General features: G+C 36.4%; 1 protein-coding gene across 1 annotated transcript; it reads right to left on the bottom strand.

Annotated features, from left to right (window-relative positions):
- Positions 1–1669: 1669 nt before the first annotated feature.
- Positions 1670–14006, bottom strand: si:ch211-195b21.5. Its single transcript, XM_001922576.7, has 8 exons — positions 13672–14006; positions 13044–13177; positions 10475–11012; positions 7623–8223; positions 5270–5343; positions 3529–3628; positions 2916–3034; positions 1670–2800 (listed from the first exon to the last, which is right to left on the bottom strand). The coding sequence occupies exons 1-8, from the start codon at positions 13885–13887 to the stop codon at positions 2393–2395; spliced, it is 2190 nt and encodes a 729-aa protein (XP_001922611.2). The 5' UTR covers positions 13888–14006; the 3' UTR covers positions 1670–2392.
- Between the last annotated feature and the right edge of the window lie 183 nt (positions 14007–14189).

Below are 14189 nucleotides of genomic sequence, written 5' to 3'. Positions count from 1 at the left end.
AACATTGAATGTTTTGAACATTTTTAGTTCATTTTCTGTACATCTTGAGACCCTTGCTGTATGTGAAATCGGAGAGCTCTCAGATTTCATCTGAAAAATTTTACAAAATCTCAAACAATAAAAAAGGTCTCTGGATTGGAACGACATGAAGGTAATTAATAACAGATTTTTATAATTTTTTTGTGTGAGCCTTTAAAGCCAAAGTAAATTATTTTACTGCTTTAATTAAAATTTGATTCAATTAAAGGGATTGCTCACAAAAAAAAAGAAAATTATTTCCCTTCCTTTTGTTCAAATTGATGTTTTTTTGTACATAAAATGTTGATTGAAGAATTTTGGTAATCATACAGTTGACCATAGTCATTGATTTCCATAGTACATTTTTAACTACTATGGTAGTCGGTGGCTACCGCCAACGGCTAACAACAGTCTGCACACAACAATCTCCTATATATATTGAAACAACTTGAGTAAATGAATAATTTTAGGTAAACTCTCTCTTTAGGCTTACAGTCATAAACCCTACTTTGTTACTTGATGTTAAAGTGGTAATAAGGCAGTTCATAATACAATTAGAACATGGCCTCATCAGTGGATTTGAAGTTATTTAAGGAATTTCTCCCTGAACAGCCCAAACTATTTTAGAGGTTAGCCTTACTATATATGTATAATCTTTATTAAATTACTGTTGGCTTTTTAAGAATGCATTCATTTATGTGCTTTTTACACATCTTAAAAAAAAAAAAAAAAAAAAAAAAACACACTTTGTGTTTCAATTATGCATTTTTACACTGTGTGTGTGTGTGGTTGTAGAAGTTTCATAGGTATGATACACTGATAACACATTTTCTTCCACAGCTGTTTACATTCACAGACATAACCACTAGTGTTATGTGAACTTGTGCATTTGAAAACATGACAGTTGAAGTGAAAGAGAACTTTAGCGTAATGCTCATTCAACATGGCATCTGGTAACCGGCTCTTTGTGTGTGCCCTTCTGTGTTTATGTGATCAGGAGTTTAAACTGACAGTTTTAAAACACAATTGTTGTTGCTGGAGTGTCCTAGTACAGTACGATCCATTTGGAAGGGCTTATCCCTGTGCCCTAATCACTTAGAAGGGTTTACCCTCCAGAGTGACAGCTTCAAAGAGATTAGGGCATAGGGATGAGCCTTTCTGAATGGAGCACACTAAACAACTTCCGTTCACAACAGTTGTCCCGAAAGGGCCCTATGAAGTGGCCAGTTTAGAGCACTTTGGTTTGGAATTGCACTATATGGCAGTCATGATTGCTTTTATTGTGAAATGACTTTAGCAAAAACAATATATTAAACATGTTCATGGTTTAGTTAGGTTGATAATTGTATCAATTAAAAAAAAATAAAATGAACAATAATTAGTTGAATCTAACCAAACACTATAAAATAGTTCACGCTGTAAATTAATTAAGGGGAAAAAATAGGAAAAATGACAATAGCATCCATTTTAATAACAGGAAAATCTCAAAAGTGCAGTTAACTGTCAGTTTTTATAAGCAAATGGTTAAAGTATTACAAAAGTTTTTTTTTTTTTGTGTGTGTTAAAAAAATAAAATTGCAACTTTGAGGAAAAGTTAACCATGAAAATAAAATAGTAAAGGGTTGTAAAACAAAGCACACTGACCACAACCTCTAATCCAAAAACATTTATTTCTGTTTTCATCTAAACGAGCTTTTAACTGAGGAAAGGATTCATTCATCAGAGCGAGCTGCGGCATGTTTGGATGGTGAAACCCCTTTCACAGAACAATGAAATAAGGGACATTAACCAGAATAACTGAACATTTAGGTTTCCAGCCAGTTTTTTTTTTTTTTTAATTTATGGTCTGTGGAGTTTAAATGTAACTGGTTGATGGTGTCTACCTGAAAGCAAATCTTCATCTGCTGCTATCGGAGTGCAGGATGCATTAAAGTAATAATTCATCCCAAAAGAATCCATCTTCATTTACTCACCCTTGTTCTAAACCTTTATGAGTTTATTTTGTTGAACACAAAAGAAGATATTTTGAAAAAGGTTGGAAATCTGTCACCATTGACTTCCATACAGTATTTGTTTTTCTTATATGGAAGTCAGTGGTTACAGGTTTTCAACTTTCTTCAAAATAATCTTCTTTTGTGTTCAACAGAAGAAACTCAAAGATTTGGAAGCACTTGAGGGAGAGTAAATAATTGGACGTTTTTTAGGTGAATGATCCCTTTAATCAACTGACTGACATTTTTAGACAGCCCCCGTCCTTGAACCAGAGAAAACCCATGAACCGCTGACTTCAGATGTAGTGAAACAGCCGATGCGAACATAGTTAAAAGCTCAAAAATACAGCCAAGAAAGAGAAACAACAAAACACATCTGAGCATCAAGGTGAATCCTTCTCAGACTTCTTCTTGTCCTTCTTCTTTTTCTTTTCTTTTTTCTTCAACTTCTTCTCCTTTTTCTTTTTCTTCTTCTCACTCTTTGTTTCAGCATCATCATCGTCGTCATCATCATCATCATCATCATCTGTTTTTTCCTTCTTTTCTTTGGATTTGTCTTTACTCTCTTTCTTCCCGTCTTTATCCTCTGGCTCTTGTTTGATTTTGACATCCAGAGAATGAGGACTTCTTTCATCCTTGATGCGCTTTCTGTCTGGACTGTGCTTTCTGTCAGGACTGCGCTCTCTGTGGTCCTGATGGAAGCGTGAAGACGAGGGCGGACTGTCCCATTTGCTAGAGGACGGGTGATGATACTCTACGTGTCTTTTGGAGTCCTTGTGCTGCTCTGTTGTCTGCATAGACAACATGTATTATTATTATAGCGCACAGTTTAATATTTTGCTTTACAGATGGAGTTTAACATAATTTAGAGCTAGTGATCTGTGGGAAATTGCTTTAAAAGGTCACCTTGCTCCTGTCGTGGCGACTGTGGTTTGCTAAATGTTTCTCGGCACTATGCATGTCCCCGAAAAACTCCTCACAGCGCTGGCAGAAGAAGCCCATCACTGGGATCAGATCACCGCTGCCTGAAATATCATACATGAGGGTTTGAACCTAATTAAAATAAGTGTAATTAAACTGTGATGGAAAAAATATCAATTGATTATAGAACACGAACAAACATGAAAAAGATCAATTCTTAAAGAATTGTTCTTTTGGTTTTAAGTCAAAAAGAAAAAAGTTACAATATGGTTTAAATAAATAATTGTATTAACTGAAACAATAAATAAAATAATTGAATAAATCACAAAATGAGTAATTGAACATAAACAATATTGTCAAATATCTTTAAATATAGCTTTAAAAAAATATCTTGTAGTCACCAAAACACAATACTATGATATGCTCACTATTGCAGAAAAAACATAATGAACCAATAAAATAAAAATGTTGTTAAATTATTGGATAGATATTATAATTGTAAACTCTTTCAGCACCTGCTAATTCAGTAAAGAAAAGCAGCTGACATTGCTAGAAGCACTTTAAAAGTAACTTCAAGTTGATTTCAATCATTCAATACCTTCCTGCTTCAGCAGACCCTCCAGTTCCTTCACCAGATACTCCTTCCTTTTCTTGTGGATCTGATTCTCTCGTCTCTCACGCTCCTTCTCATCCTTCTTCTACAACAGTCACACATATTCAAAATTAAGCCCAATATACATATATATATACACATCGTTCACACAAAAATAAAAAATTACTTGTTATTTATTAACCTACAAGTGGTTACAAAAAAAGAAGATATTTTGAAGAATGTTGGAACTGGGAGCCACTGACTTTCATGGTATGAAAACAGTGCATGTCAATGGCAACCAGTTTTAGCATTCTTTAAAATATCTTCTGTGTCCAACAGATGAAAGAAACTATGTTTTGCACATTTAAACACTTTTAAAGAATACTTAACTTGATAGTGTGCACAAACAGACTATCAACCCTTAAGTACTTGAACAACAGTGTATGGTTTATACAGTTGAAGTCAGAATTATTGCCCCCCTTCGTTTTTTTTTTATTTTTTAAACATTTCCCAAGTTCTGTTTAACAGAGCAAGAAAATTCACAGAAATTTTTTTTTCTCTGAAGAATGTCTCTTTTTTGCTAGAATAAAACCCGTTTTTATTAAAAAAAAAAACATTTTAAGGTCAAAATTATTAGCCCCTTTAAGCTATTTTCCCCGATAGTCTACAGAACAAACCATCATTATACAATAACTTGTCTAATTACCCTAACCTGCCTAGTTAACCTAATTAACCTAGTTAAGCCTTTAAATGGCACTTTAAGCTGTATAGAAGTGTCTTGAAAAATATCTAGTCAAATATTATTTACTGTCATCATGGCAAAGATAAAATAAATCAGTTATTAGAGAGGAGTTATTAAAACTATTATGTTTAGAAATGTGTTGAATAAATCGTCTCTTCGTTAAACAGAAATCGGGGGTAATAAACAGGGGGATAATAATTCACAAGGGCTAATAATTCTGACTTCAACTGTCTATCAAAATCATTTTAAAAAGCAACATGATGCTTTAAATGCAGGTTGCAGGAATTACAATAGTTGCCAACCGATGATGACAAACTAAAAGCATTTTAAAAAGTCAGAATAATTCATTCTAGAAATAAAAAAAAAGCAGCTTCACTTGAAACAAAGTCTTTAAAAGCGAGTTAATAACTTATTCATTTCAATTAAACAGAGATTTGAAAAACAAAAATTTAAATGTTCCTATTTTTTTTAACATGACTAGTAATTGATTTAGATTTACTCATAGTAAGTTGTCTATACAGAATCATGGCTTAGAAAAAATGTGCTAATGACAAAATGCAATGTATGCAAACTCCAATGTACAAGAAAAAAATATTAATAATTGCATCCCAATTTAAACACTCATCGAAAGTGTGTTTTGCACTACTTTGAGTTTGTCTGGTTCAGAGTTGTGGATAAACAAACACAACAACGAAAGACTGAAGACTAAACAATACAATACAGATGCCCATAATGCACATATGAGGGGATTACAATATATACACACAACTCTATTTTAACTGTTCTAAATATTGTTCCACTAGTCTAAAAACAAAAATAAGTATTTCTAGTGTACATAAACATCAGCTAGAATTTACTTCAAAGTTTATGTGTTTGTTAGACTGTGTGTTTGCTACTGCACACATGCAAAAATCGAATGAAATACAAGTATGTTGGGAGTTTGTCATAATGCTGTTGTCAAATGTTGTTGTTACGATGGAAGACAGATTTCCAGACTCTTTGTACCTTGTCTCGCTTGGCCTCTAGATTAGAATGGCTGCTTCCAGAGCGATTACTTCTACTGTCGTCAGTTTTGGATGCTGAAATCAGATGTTAAATATTTAATGCATTATAAACCAAAGGATGTTGTGTAGTCTTTTAGGTCTTTTTATCACTTCATGACACGCCTGACAGGCTTTTAAGAGCACTGCAACACATGATGCAACACAACCACTTACAATGCACCTTCTTGACACAATCCTGCAAGCTAATTCAATTCCAACCAACTGTAATACAGGTTCCACTTAAAAATAAAACTAAACACTTTTTTAAGGGAGTTTAAAAAGCTGACCAGTGTTTTTTAGTATAACTGACACCATTGTTTTTCATTCAAGTGGACAGTTCATACAAAACATTTTTACGTTCACTCACAATCAAAGAGTTAAAATCATCTGAGATCAATTTTTTCTGTTAAAAACAAAGAATGTTGTAAACTGGTGGCCACTGACTTCTATAGTTGAAGAAAAAAAAATAGTATGAAAGTCATTGGCTACCGGCTATCAACATATCTTGTTTTGTGTTCAACAGAAGAAAAAAATAAACGGGTTTAGAACTAGTGGAGGGTGAGTATATTTGATGAGGGATGAGAATATCCGGTGCCTTGATATTGCACATTAATATTGGCCCTTTAAATTGCTGATTCATTTTTGGTTTTGACATGTGTTTTTTGGAATATTAAATCATCTTCTAGTTTTAATACATATATAGTACATAAAATGAAAATTAGCTTTGGAGCAAAATATATATTTTATGAATTGTATGCTTGTAGTTAACCACAGTAACCTTGCTAATGACAGACAGAAACATTTAAAGCTCTAATGATGTTATCTTAATTATTTCATGGTGAATTGTTTTTCCATTAGACTTAAAGGTTTCTCTTTAAACAATGTCAAATTACAGTTAACCCTTGTGTATTGTTCAAATTTACGACCCTTTCATTATGTCACGGGCTATTTTTGCCCCATTGATGTTCATTATAACAACATTTTTGATTGCAAAGCCTTGGCACCATATAATCATGCATTCTTGATTGTTGGTGGTTTGTAAGGGAGAAGTCAAATTTGTAATTTTTACTGTTGATCATCAGCTGGCACAATTAAACCCTTTAGATACATGCGAAAGAGGTCTTTTTACAGAGTTTTTAAGGTCTTTTAGAATATAAAATATGCTAACTATAATAACATCATCAAATTAATAAAATATACAGCAAATGACAAATAGATAAAATAAAAAAGGGATAAAACACACCATATCTAAATTACAATGATTTTGCAGCCAATTTGGATCTAATTTCGTCCTCTACGACAAGTTGTCGACATTATAGAATGAATTCAAATGTAAACATTAAATATGTTTCTCTCGCTCTTGCGGCTGTTTGCACACATTTGACGACAGTTTTAAAAAAGCGAAGGCAAAAAAAAATCCCGAACATTTTTGATTTAAAAATCGTGGCCGGACGCCTCAAGTCCCAAAAAGGTGCGTCTCTGTGGGTCTGCAGCGTGGAAGTGTAAACAGGTCTCATGCTTTTCTTTACTCTACTTAAACAATTACGGATGTTTGTTTATATTAGGCGGATACAAAAAAAAGTGTAAGAGGATGATAATAATAGTGTAAAAAAGATAAAATAAAATAAATATATTTGGGTGGCCCGCCCAAGTAAAGTCTATGTGTGGGAAGCACAACAACAAATTATAGTGTGCATGCATAAATACGCTCACCATGTTTACTATGTTACTATGCTCATTTAGATTTTTTTCACCATGATATGTCTAAGTGCACAAAGGTCTCTCTCACACACTCAAGTCACACAAGCGCACACACACACTATACTTCATATAAATGCCAGAAACCAGTTTGCACTGCAACTGATGATCAACAGCAGAAATGACAGATTTGACCTCTTCCCAACAGGGAAAACCACCAAAAATAAAATAGAAAACAAATGGTGTCATGGCTTTACAATCCAAGAATTATGCTAGAAGTAAATGGGGCAAAAACATAATGAAACACTAACATAATGAAAGGGCAGTAATTTTGCCCAGAGTATGTTGTTAAGTTATTGAAAATTTTCAAAGCATTTTCCCAAAACATGTCAAGATAAGATGTCACCAAAAACCATTTCATTTGCTGATACTCGGAGGAAGATGTGGCCAAATTAAGACTCAAAATTAACCTCAAATTAAGACTCAAAATTAACCTCAAAATTAACCCAAAACATCCCCAACCGCATACAAGGGTTAAAGATAATCATAATAAAAATCATAATAACAACAACAACAACAACAACAACAATAAAAGAAAAAAATCTGCTGGTTCTGACCTCTAGACAGAGCTTGCAGAGCCTCCAGAGCTGGTTTGAGCATTGAAAGTGAAGGATTTGCTCCATGTTCTTCCTTTTTCTCCTTTAATCTGGCAGCCATTTTACAGATATCGGCCATGCCTGGATTGAGGCCGATGGTCTTCAGCAGGTTTTTCACCTTCTCACATTCCTCCGGGGTGACTTTTGATGTGCTGGAAGCTGCGGGTGTCATGCTTGCAGGTAGAGCGTGTGCTGTGGGCTCCTGGAGACTGTGGGACTGGTGCTCTTTATTGAGGTGATGAAGCGGAGATCTCACAGATCTAGTCTGGGCCAGAGGAACCGTCACACCCTGAGGTTTGGATCTCTCCTCTTCCTCTCCATAAAGGAACTTCTCTTCATCTTCAACACTCTGAATTGCAGGCTTGGCCTCTGAAGGTAGGTTAGCGGGGTTCCAGGATAAGAAATTGGAAAAGCTGCTGCTGCTGTCTACACCCGTCGTCTCCTGAGGAAACGAAGAGCCGTAATACAGTCCAGCAGAGGGTTCGGTTTCAAACCTCGGCTCAGGGTCCTGGAAGGTTCTCAGTGCAGATTGATTTTCTGTATATATGGTTTCATCATGCATCTGGATAGAAGAAAAGGTATGTCAGCAAAAAAAAAAAAAAAAAAAAACATGTTAAAGGCTCCATTTAACCCTGACATTAAGATGAGTTTCCACAAATATGACACTAAAACAGGTGTAAACAGATGTTTTGAGTTTGTATTTGAAAAGACCTTTGTCTAGATTGCTTTTGTAGTGTAAATGCTCATGTAGTCGAATGCAATTGCTATCCACATCTTTTTCAATCACCAACATACTAACTCATTAATGGCAGACACCACAAAATCAAGTCTTATCAAAACACGTTAATCATATACCATTTATATATATGGAAAATTTTATATTAAACATATATTTGTAAAATATAGCATAAGCAGCATAAATTGTAGTGGTGTACCGGATCACAAATCTCACGGTTGGAATCACATTATGGTGTTTCAGTCACGAATCAGACCATTTTTCGAATCAGCCAAAAATGTTTGTCATTTTATAACCAACTCAAAAGACTAAAGACTGAATCGCTTTCTTGATTTTTGTGTTTTTCAAACATAGATTTGAAGAATTAATAAACACATCCAAATCATTTAAAATTTGTTGCGTGGGTGTTGAGATCCTGATCTTTTAATCATTAATCGTGCAGCTTACACTAAATGCTTTAATGCAGGCTTAACAAGTATTGACAGAAAACCCCTTTAATGAAACCCACCACATCCCGAATAACCTACCACAACTTCTTTCGTCATCATTATATTTTACAGGAATGCCTAAATGCTTTCATGCATCTGATTTGAAAGATGCGAGAAGTGATCTCTCTAATTTAGGATTAATATAAAACCAAAAAAAGTTATATTCATTCGCAGGCCAAACCGTGGGTTGTGATCCCTACGAATCACCCATCAACCATGATCCATTACACCTAGGGTTGTAACGGTATGAATTTTTTATGGTATGATAATCGTCTAAAACAATACCACGGTTTGACGGTTTCGCGGAATACGGTATGTTACAAATGTTACAAAATAATAGAACAGAAGCAAATTTGACTTTTTCCAAATAATATATTTTCAGTTACTATAAACAACACCACTTACAAAGAACAAATAAAAATAAGAAAATAATAAATAATGTGTCAAAGTCCAAATAAAGTCCAAATAAACATGGTGCAAATCCTCAGTAAAAAATAGATATAAATATTTACTATACTATAAATAGTTACATAACGAAACTAGATTCAATATGGAACATCCTTAGGTTTTATGTGCCAGCATGGATATGGTTGTCTGTGGATATGGATTTGGATATGGTTGTCTGCAATGCAGACAAACAGCTGCAACTTCATTTGCGTCTTTTGAAAACAGCAAGAGCAGCAGTTCTTCTTTGCTGTGTCACTGTTTTGTCATGTTTTTGTGCTGCTGTGGATGCAAAAGTACTTAGTATGAGAATTATTTCGTGCAAAACTTTTTTTTTTGCGTTTTATTTAGCCGCGCATAAATGTATGCCTATCTCTCATTCCGTGTTGTTCAAAAAGCTCATGTTGGTCCACAAACAAAAGTGAAACCTATGCTTATTGGTTGTGATATAGCGAGTTTGAACCAATCTGGGCATGGAGGAGGGACAATGCATCACTGTATCATGTCTGGTTTGTCCGGAGACACAGTGACGAGCGTTTCTTTGTCAAATCAGCGTGGTCAAATTTCTATGACGTAACCGCACTGATTCCGGGACCTCTGAAAGTCCGTGAATGTTATGTGATAAAGAATGTTATCTTCTTTATGCCAATCTTTGAATTGTATGAATCGGATCAGCGGATCAAAAGTTATTAAACATTTAAGAGCAATACTTATTTTTAGCCGCGGGCGGCTGTCTCGGTCTTTAAGGGTTAAAAGCGTTGATATGCAATTGTTCATGGTATGATAATCGTGCACGTTCAAATCGTGGTAGACCGTCATACCGGTATATTGCGACAACCCTAATTACACCCCTAATAAATTCTGGACTCTAAATATGATCAAGCTCTTAAAAACACAAGAAAAGTTATCCTTTTAGTTGATTGCATTTCCTCGTATTTTGAAATAAATTGAAAGCTATATTTTTAGATTTCCCATACACGGAGTTCACTTTTCGGTGTATAAACACTAAGCAAAAAAAATAAAGCATGCATTTAATAAAAATGTGTATCCTTAAATCAATGACAAAAAAAAAAAAATCAAGTTGTTTGACCCGCAAACTATAAAATGATCTCAACTCCAAAACATAACAGAATAGGATTGCAAACCTGGCTTCTAAGGAGGGCGTTCTTGACCAAAGGCAGGTGTTTCTCCAGCTCTTTGTTCTGAAGGATCTGTCTTAGTCCTTGAAAGAGATCAGGCATGGTGTTAGAGCTTTGAGTGCCTCCACCGCTGGTGCTGCTGGAGCTGTGGTTGCCCTCTGCTGTTCCTCTGTGAGTCTGTTTGGTGTGGCTGGGGCTCAGGCGAGGCTGACTCTTGCTGTGTGTGCTGCTCTTCCCGTGACTGCGGCTGCGGCTACGGCTGCGGCTCCTGGCTCGACTTTTGGCCCTTGTGCGGCTTTTACCTCGACTGCGACTGCGTGATCTGCTGCGAGCTCGACTCTTTCCGCGGCTCCTAGCTCGACTGCGGCCCCGGCTCTTGCCACGACTCCTGCTGCGACTGCGAGCGCGGCTCCTTCCTCTGCTCCGACTGCGTGCTCGACTCGAGTGTTTGTCTGCTGTACGATCCGTGCTGTCATTTTTATCTCCTGCTGGCTCAATACGGTCACTTGCCCCCAGGATTCGGAGAAACTCCTCTGCCTTTTTTCTATTTAGAAGCACAAAGAAATGTAATGTAATGTGTATTTATATAGCAAATTTATTGTGTATGGCCATACACCCAGAGCGTTTCACAATCATGAGGGCGGTCTCTCCACACTACCACTAGTGTGCAGCATCCACTTGGATGATGCAATGGCAGCCACGGGACTACAGAGCCAGTGAACTCACCACATACTAGTCATTGTAGGAGTGGGTATGACCCCCTTTCACACATTGACACCAGTAAATATCCAGAATGACTTTAACGGTAAATAAAAAAATAATTAAAAAAAACGATGTTGAGACAGGCACAGACGTTCCAGATTTTTTCAAGAAAAGACCAATTAACACATCCATTCCAAAATACCCATATATTCTGACCAAAATTGACCTCTTAACAGCCGCACTTGTATTTGTAAACATAGAAGGGGTTCAGGCTTTTGCTTTATGGTTTCACTTTTGTTTAAAGCTTTAACATTCATGCAGCTGTTTTGCCCCAGAAACATCTTAAGGCAGAAACACGAACCGCAGCTAAATGTTTACACATTTGACTACACTGCAAATTCTGTGGATGGAGAAGTGTTCTGATTAACTTTGATAAAAACAAATGGAGAAACACTTTCGCATGTCAAAATGTACATAATGTGTGTATGTGCTGACGCTCACCGAAGTACTTCTTTACGCGTCAAACAACTGAAGCAGCTTAAAAGTAAATTCACAGCATTTTTTTATAAGCATTTTATCTATAGATTTTCCACAGTTGGCATTAATCACAACAAAGAAACGTTATCTGACTAACATCTAGCAGCTAAATGTGTCTGGAAAAGATTCAAAGGCTTTTATTTTCAGAAACAGCGTGGATGTGAATGAGTCTGAATGTTCTGATTGGCTAGAGTCATGTCAGCGCGTTCTAGATGTGAACGCGCTCTTTGCGGCAATTTTCCTCCTGCCTTTACACAGAGCAGCAGTCCAGCAAACTACCTGTAATGTTTCAACTTCTCTTTCCAGGAACTTGCCGGAACAAATTTAATAATATTTTCAAAAAGGGCCTGTTCACACAAATGTGAAAGGGGCTAGTGATAGAGCCAATTGATAGATGGGGATGATTGGGAGGCCATGATGAATAAGGGCTGATGGAGGGAATATGGCCAGGACACCTGGGTTACATCCCTACTTTTTTTACACCTAAAAAGTGCCATGGGATTTTTAATAACCACAGAGAGTCAAGACCTCAGTTTGACATCTCACCTGAAAGAAGAATTACATGGTTAGTTTTATGGAAATGCACTGAAGTTGCGCTTACTGACAGCATAGCCTCCCCTTCACTATACTGGGGTACTCACACAACCCCCTGCTGGCTACTAACACCACTTCCAACAGCAACCTAGTTTTCCCATGTGGTCTTCCATCCAGGTACTGACCGGGTGCAGCCCTGCTTAGCTTCAGTGAGTAACCTCTTTTGGGCTGCGGGGTGATAAGGCTGAGGCTATATTTAATGGAAAGAAAATGTAGATTGCTCAGGGGTACATATTATTCATTCATTCATTCATTTTTTTTTCAGCGTAGTCCCTTTATTAATCTGGGGTCGCCACATCGGAATGAACCGCCAACTTCTCCAGCACGCTTTGCACAGCGGATGCCCTTCCAGCTGCAACCCATCACTGGGAAACATCCATACACACTCATTCACACCTACACACTACAGACAATTTAGCCTACCTTATTCACCTATAGCGCATGTCTTTGGACTGTGTGAGAAAACGAAGCACAAAATGCAGCAACTAAAATGTCACTTAGTGTATAATAGTTTATACATCAAATCATCATCTTGTCTGGCATTTTAGGGCCACAATAACATATTAAAATGTTTATTAAAAGTCTATCACATTGCAACATTAGAGTACAGTTTATACGGCTTTAATAATTTATTTTTATTTGATCCTTTTTGATCTTTTGCCCTTGACCCACATACAGTTGTGTGACACAAATTGATCTCACTTTAAACAAACTTTGACTCTACTTTTTTCTCCAATCATACCTGACTTCTTGGTTTTGCTCATCCAGACTTTTAGTTGACCAGTTTTGTGTGGACTGACCAAGCAAAAGCTGATTTGATGGTGTGATCATCGTGGAACCGCTCTGGTCAGTAGTGAGACCACCAAAGGGTCGGTTCTGCAGTGGAGAAAGAGCAACATAAAAAATATCTGTCATTAATAATAATCCTGTGAATGTGTTATTCAAGTAAAACATAGGCCATTGATTGACCTATAGTAGAAAGCCATGAAACCACAATGCATTTTATTCTCTTTAAATCTAAAAAAAAAAATAACGTTACCGCCAAATTACTTTTAACAAAAGTAAATCAGCATATAAGGTTAAATTAATTACTGAGATGCTAAACAATCCTTAAACTCATTTTTAATCACATGACATCACACTCATTGATTGCATGTCAAGTTCCACATACAATACCGAAATCATTGAACTATTATTTCGTGCACCGCTATCAAAATGCATATCTTGCATTAAATCCATAAATATACATGACATAGATATAATAAAACATATTTTAAAAGACGTAACGTACATCCGGTATTTCTATCAGCTCGATCTGTGGGACAAATAAGTGCAGGTTGTTTTTATGAATGCACAGTAAAAACTCGCACCTCGTAGAATGAATCTCTGTTGTAGTTTTCATTGCCTGGTCCGTACGGGCGTCCCGGAGGGGGAATAGGCTGCGGACTGCAGTATCGAGGCCCCGGAGGAGGAACCCCAAAAGGAGGACAGAACGGCGGAGGTCCGAAAGGTGCTATAGGGTGTCCGAAACGTGATGGAGGTACCGGTGCCCGGTGATAGTCGGGGTTCGACGGACCTCGGTACATTTTTAAACATCAATATCTCATAGATACATGTGTTGTTGTAACGAGTTTGTTTCCATTCACTCTGAGCTATGAGCTCTTTTGGGTCTAAAATGAGTCTGAGTCCAGTCACAGCGCCGTCTGCAGGACTGGAGAAGTAACGCACATTATATAGGCGATTCAAAACAATGCCTGTTCAAAACTGTTTTGCTCACTTTACAAAGGCAAAATGACTAATTCACACAAAATTGAAACTGTTAAATTTATAATTTAGATTTTTTTGCTTAGATTCTATTAATTTTATATATTTCACTTTATTTTATTTC

The sequence above is a fragment of the Danio rerio genome, chromosome 17, assembly GCF_049306965.1.
Source record: "Danio rerio strain Tuebingen ecotype United States chromosome 17, GRCz12tu, whole genome shotgun sequence".
Taxonomy (NCBI): domain Eukaryota; kingdom Metazoa; phylum Chordata; class Actinopteri; order Cypriniformes; family Danionidae; genus Danio; species Danio rerio.
The sequence above is the reverse complement of the archived record's forward strand: the minus strand, read 5'-3'. Positions and strand labels throughout refer to the sequence as shown.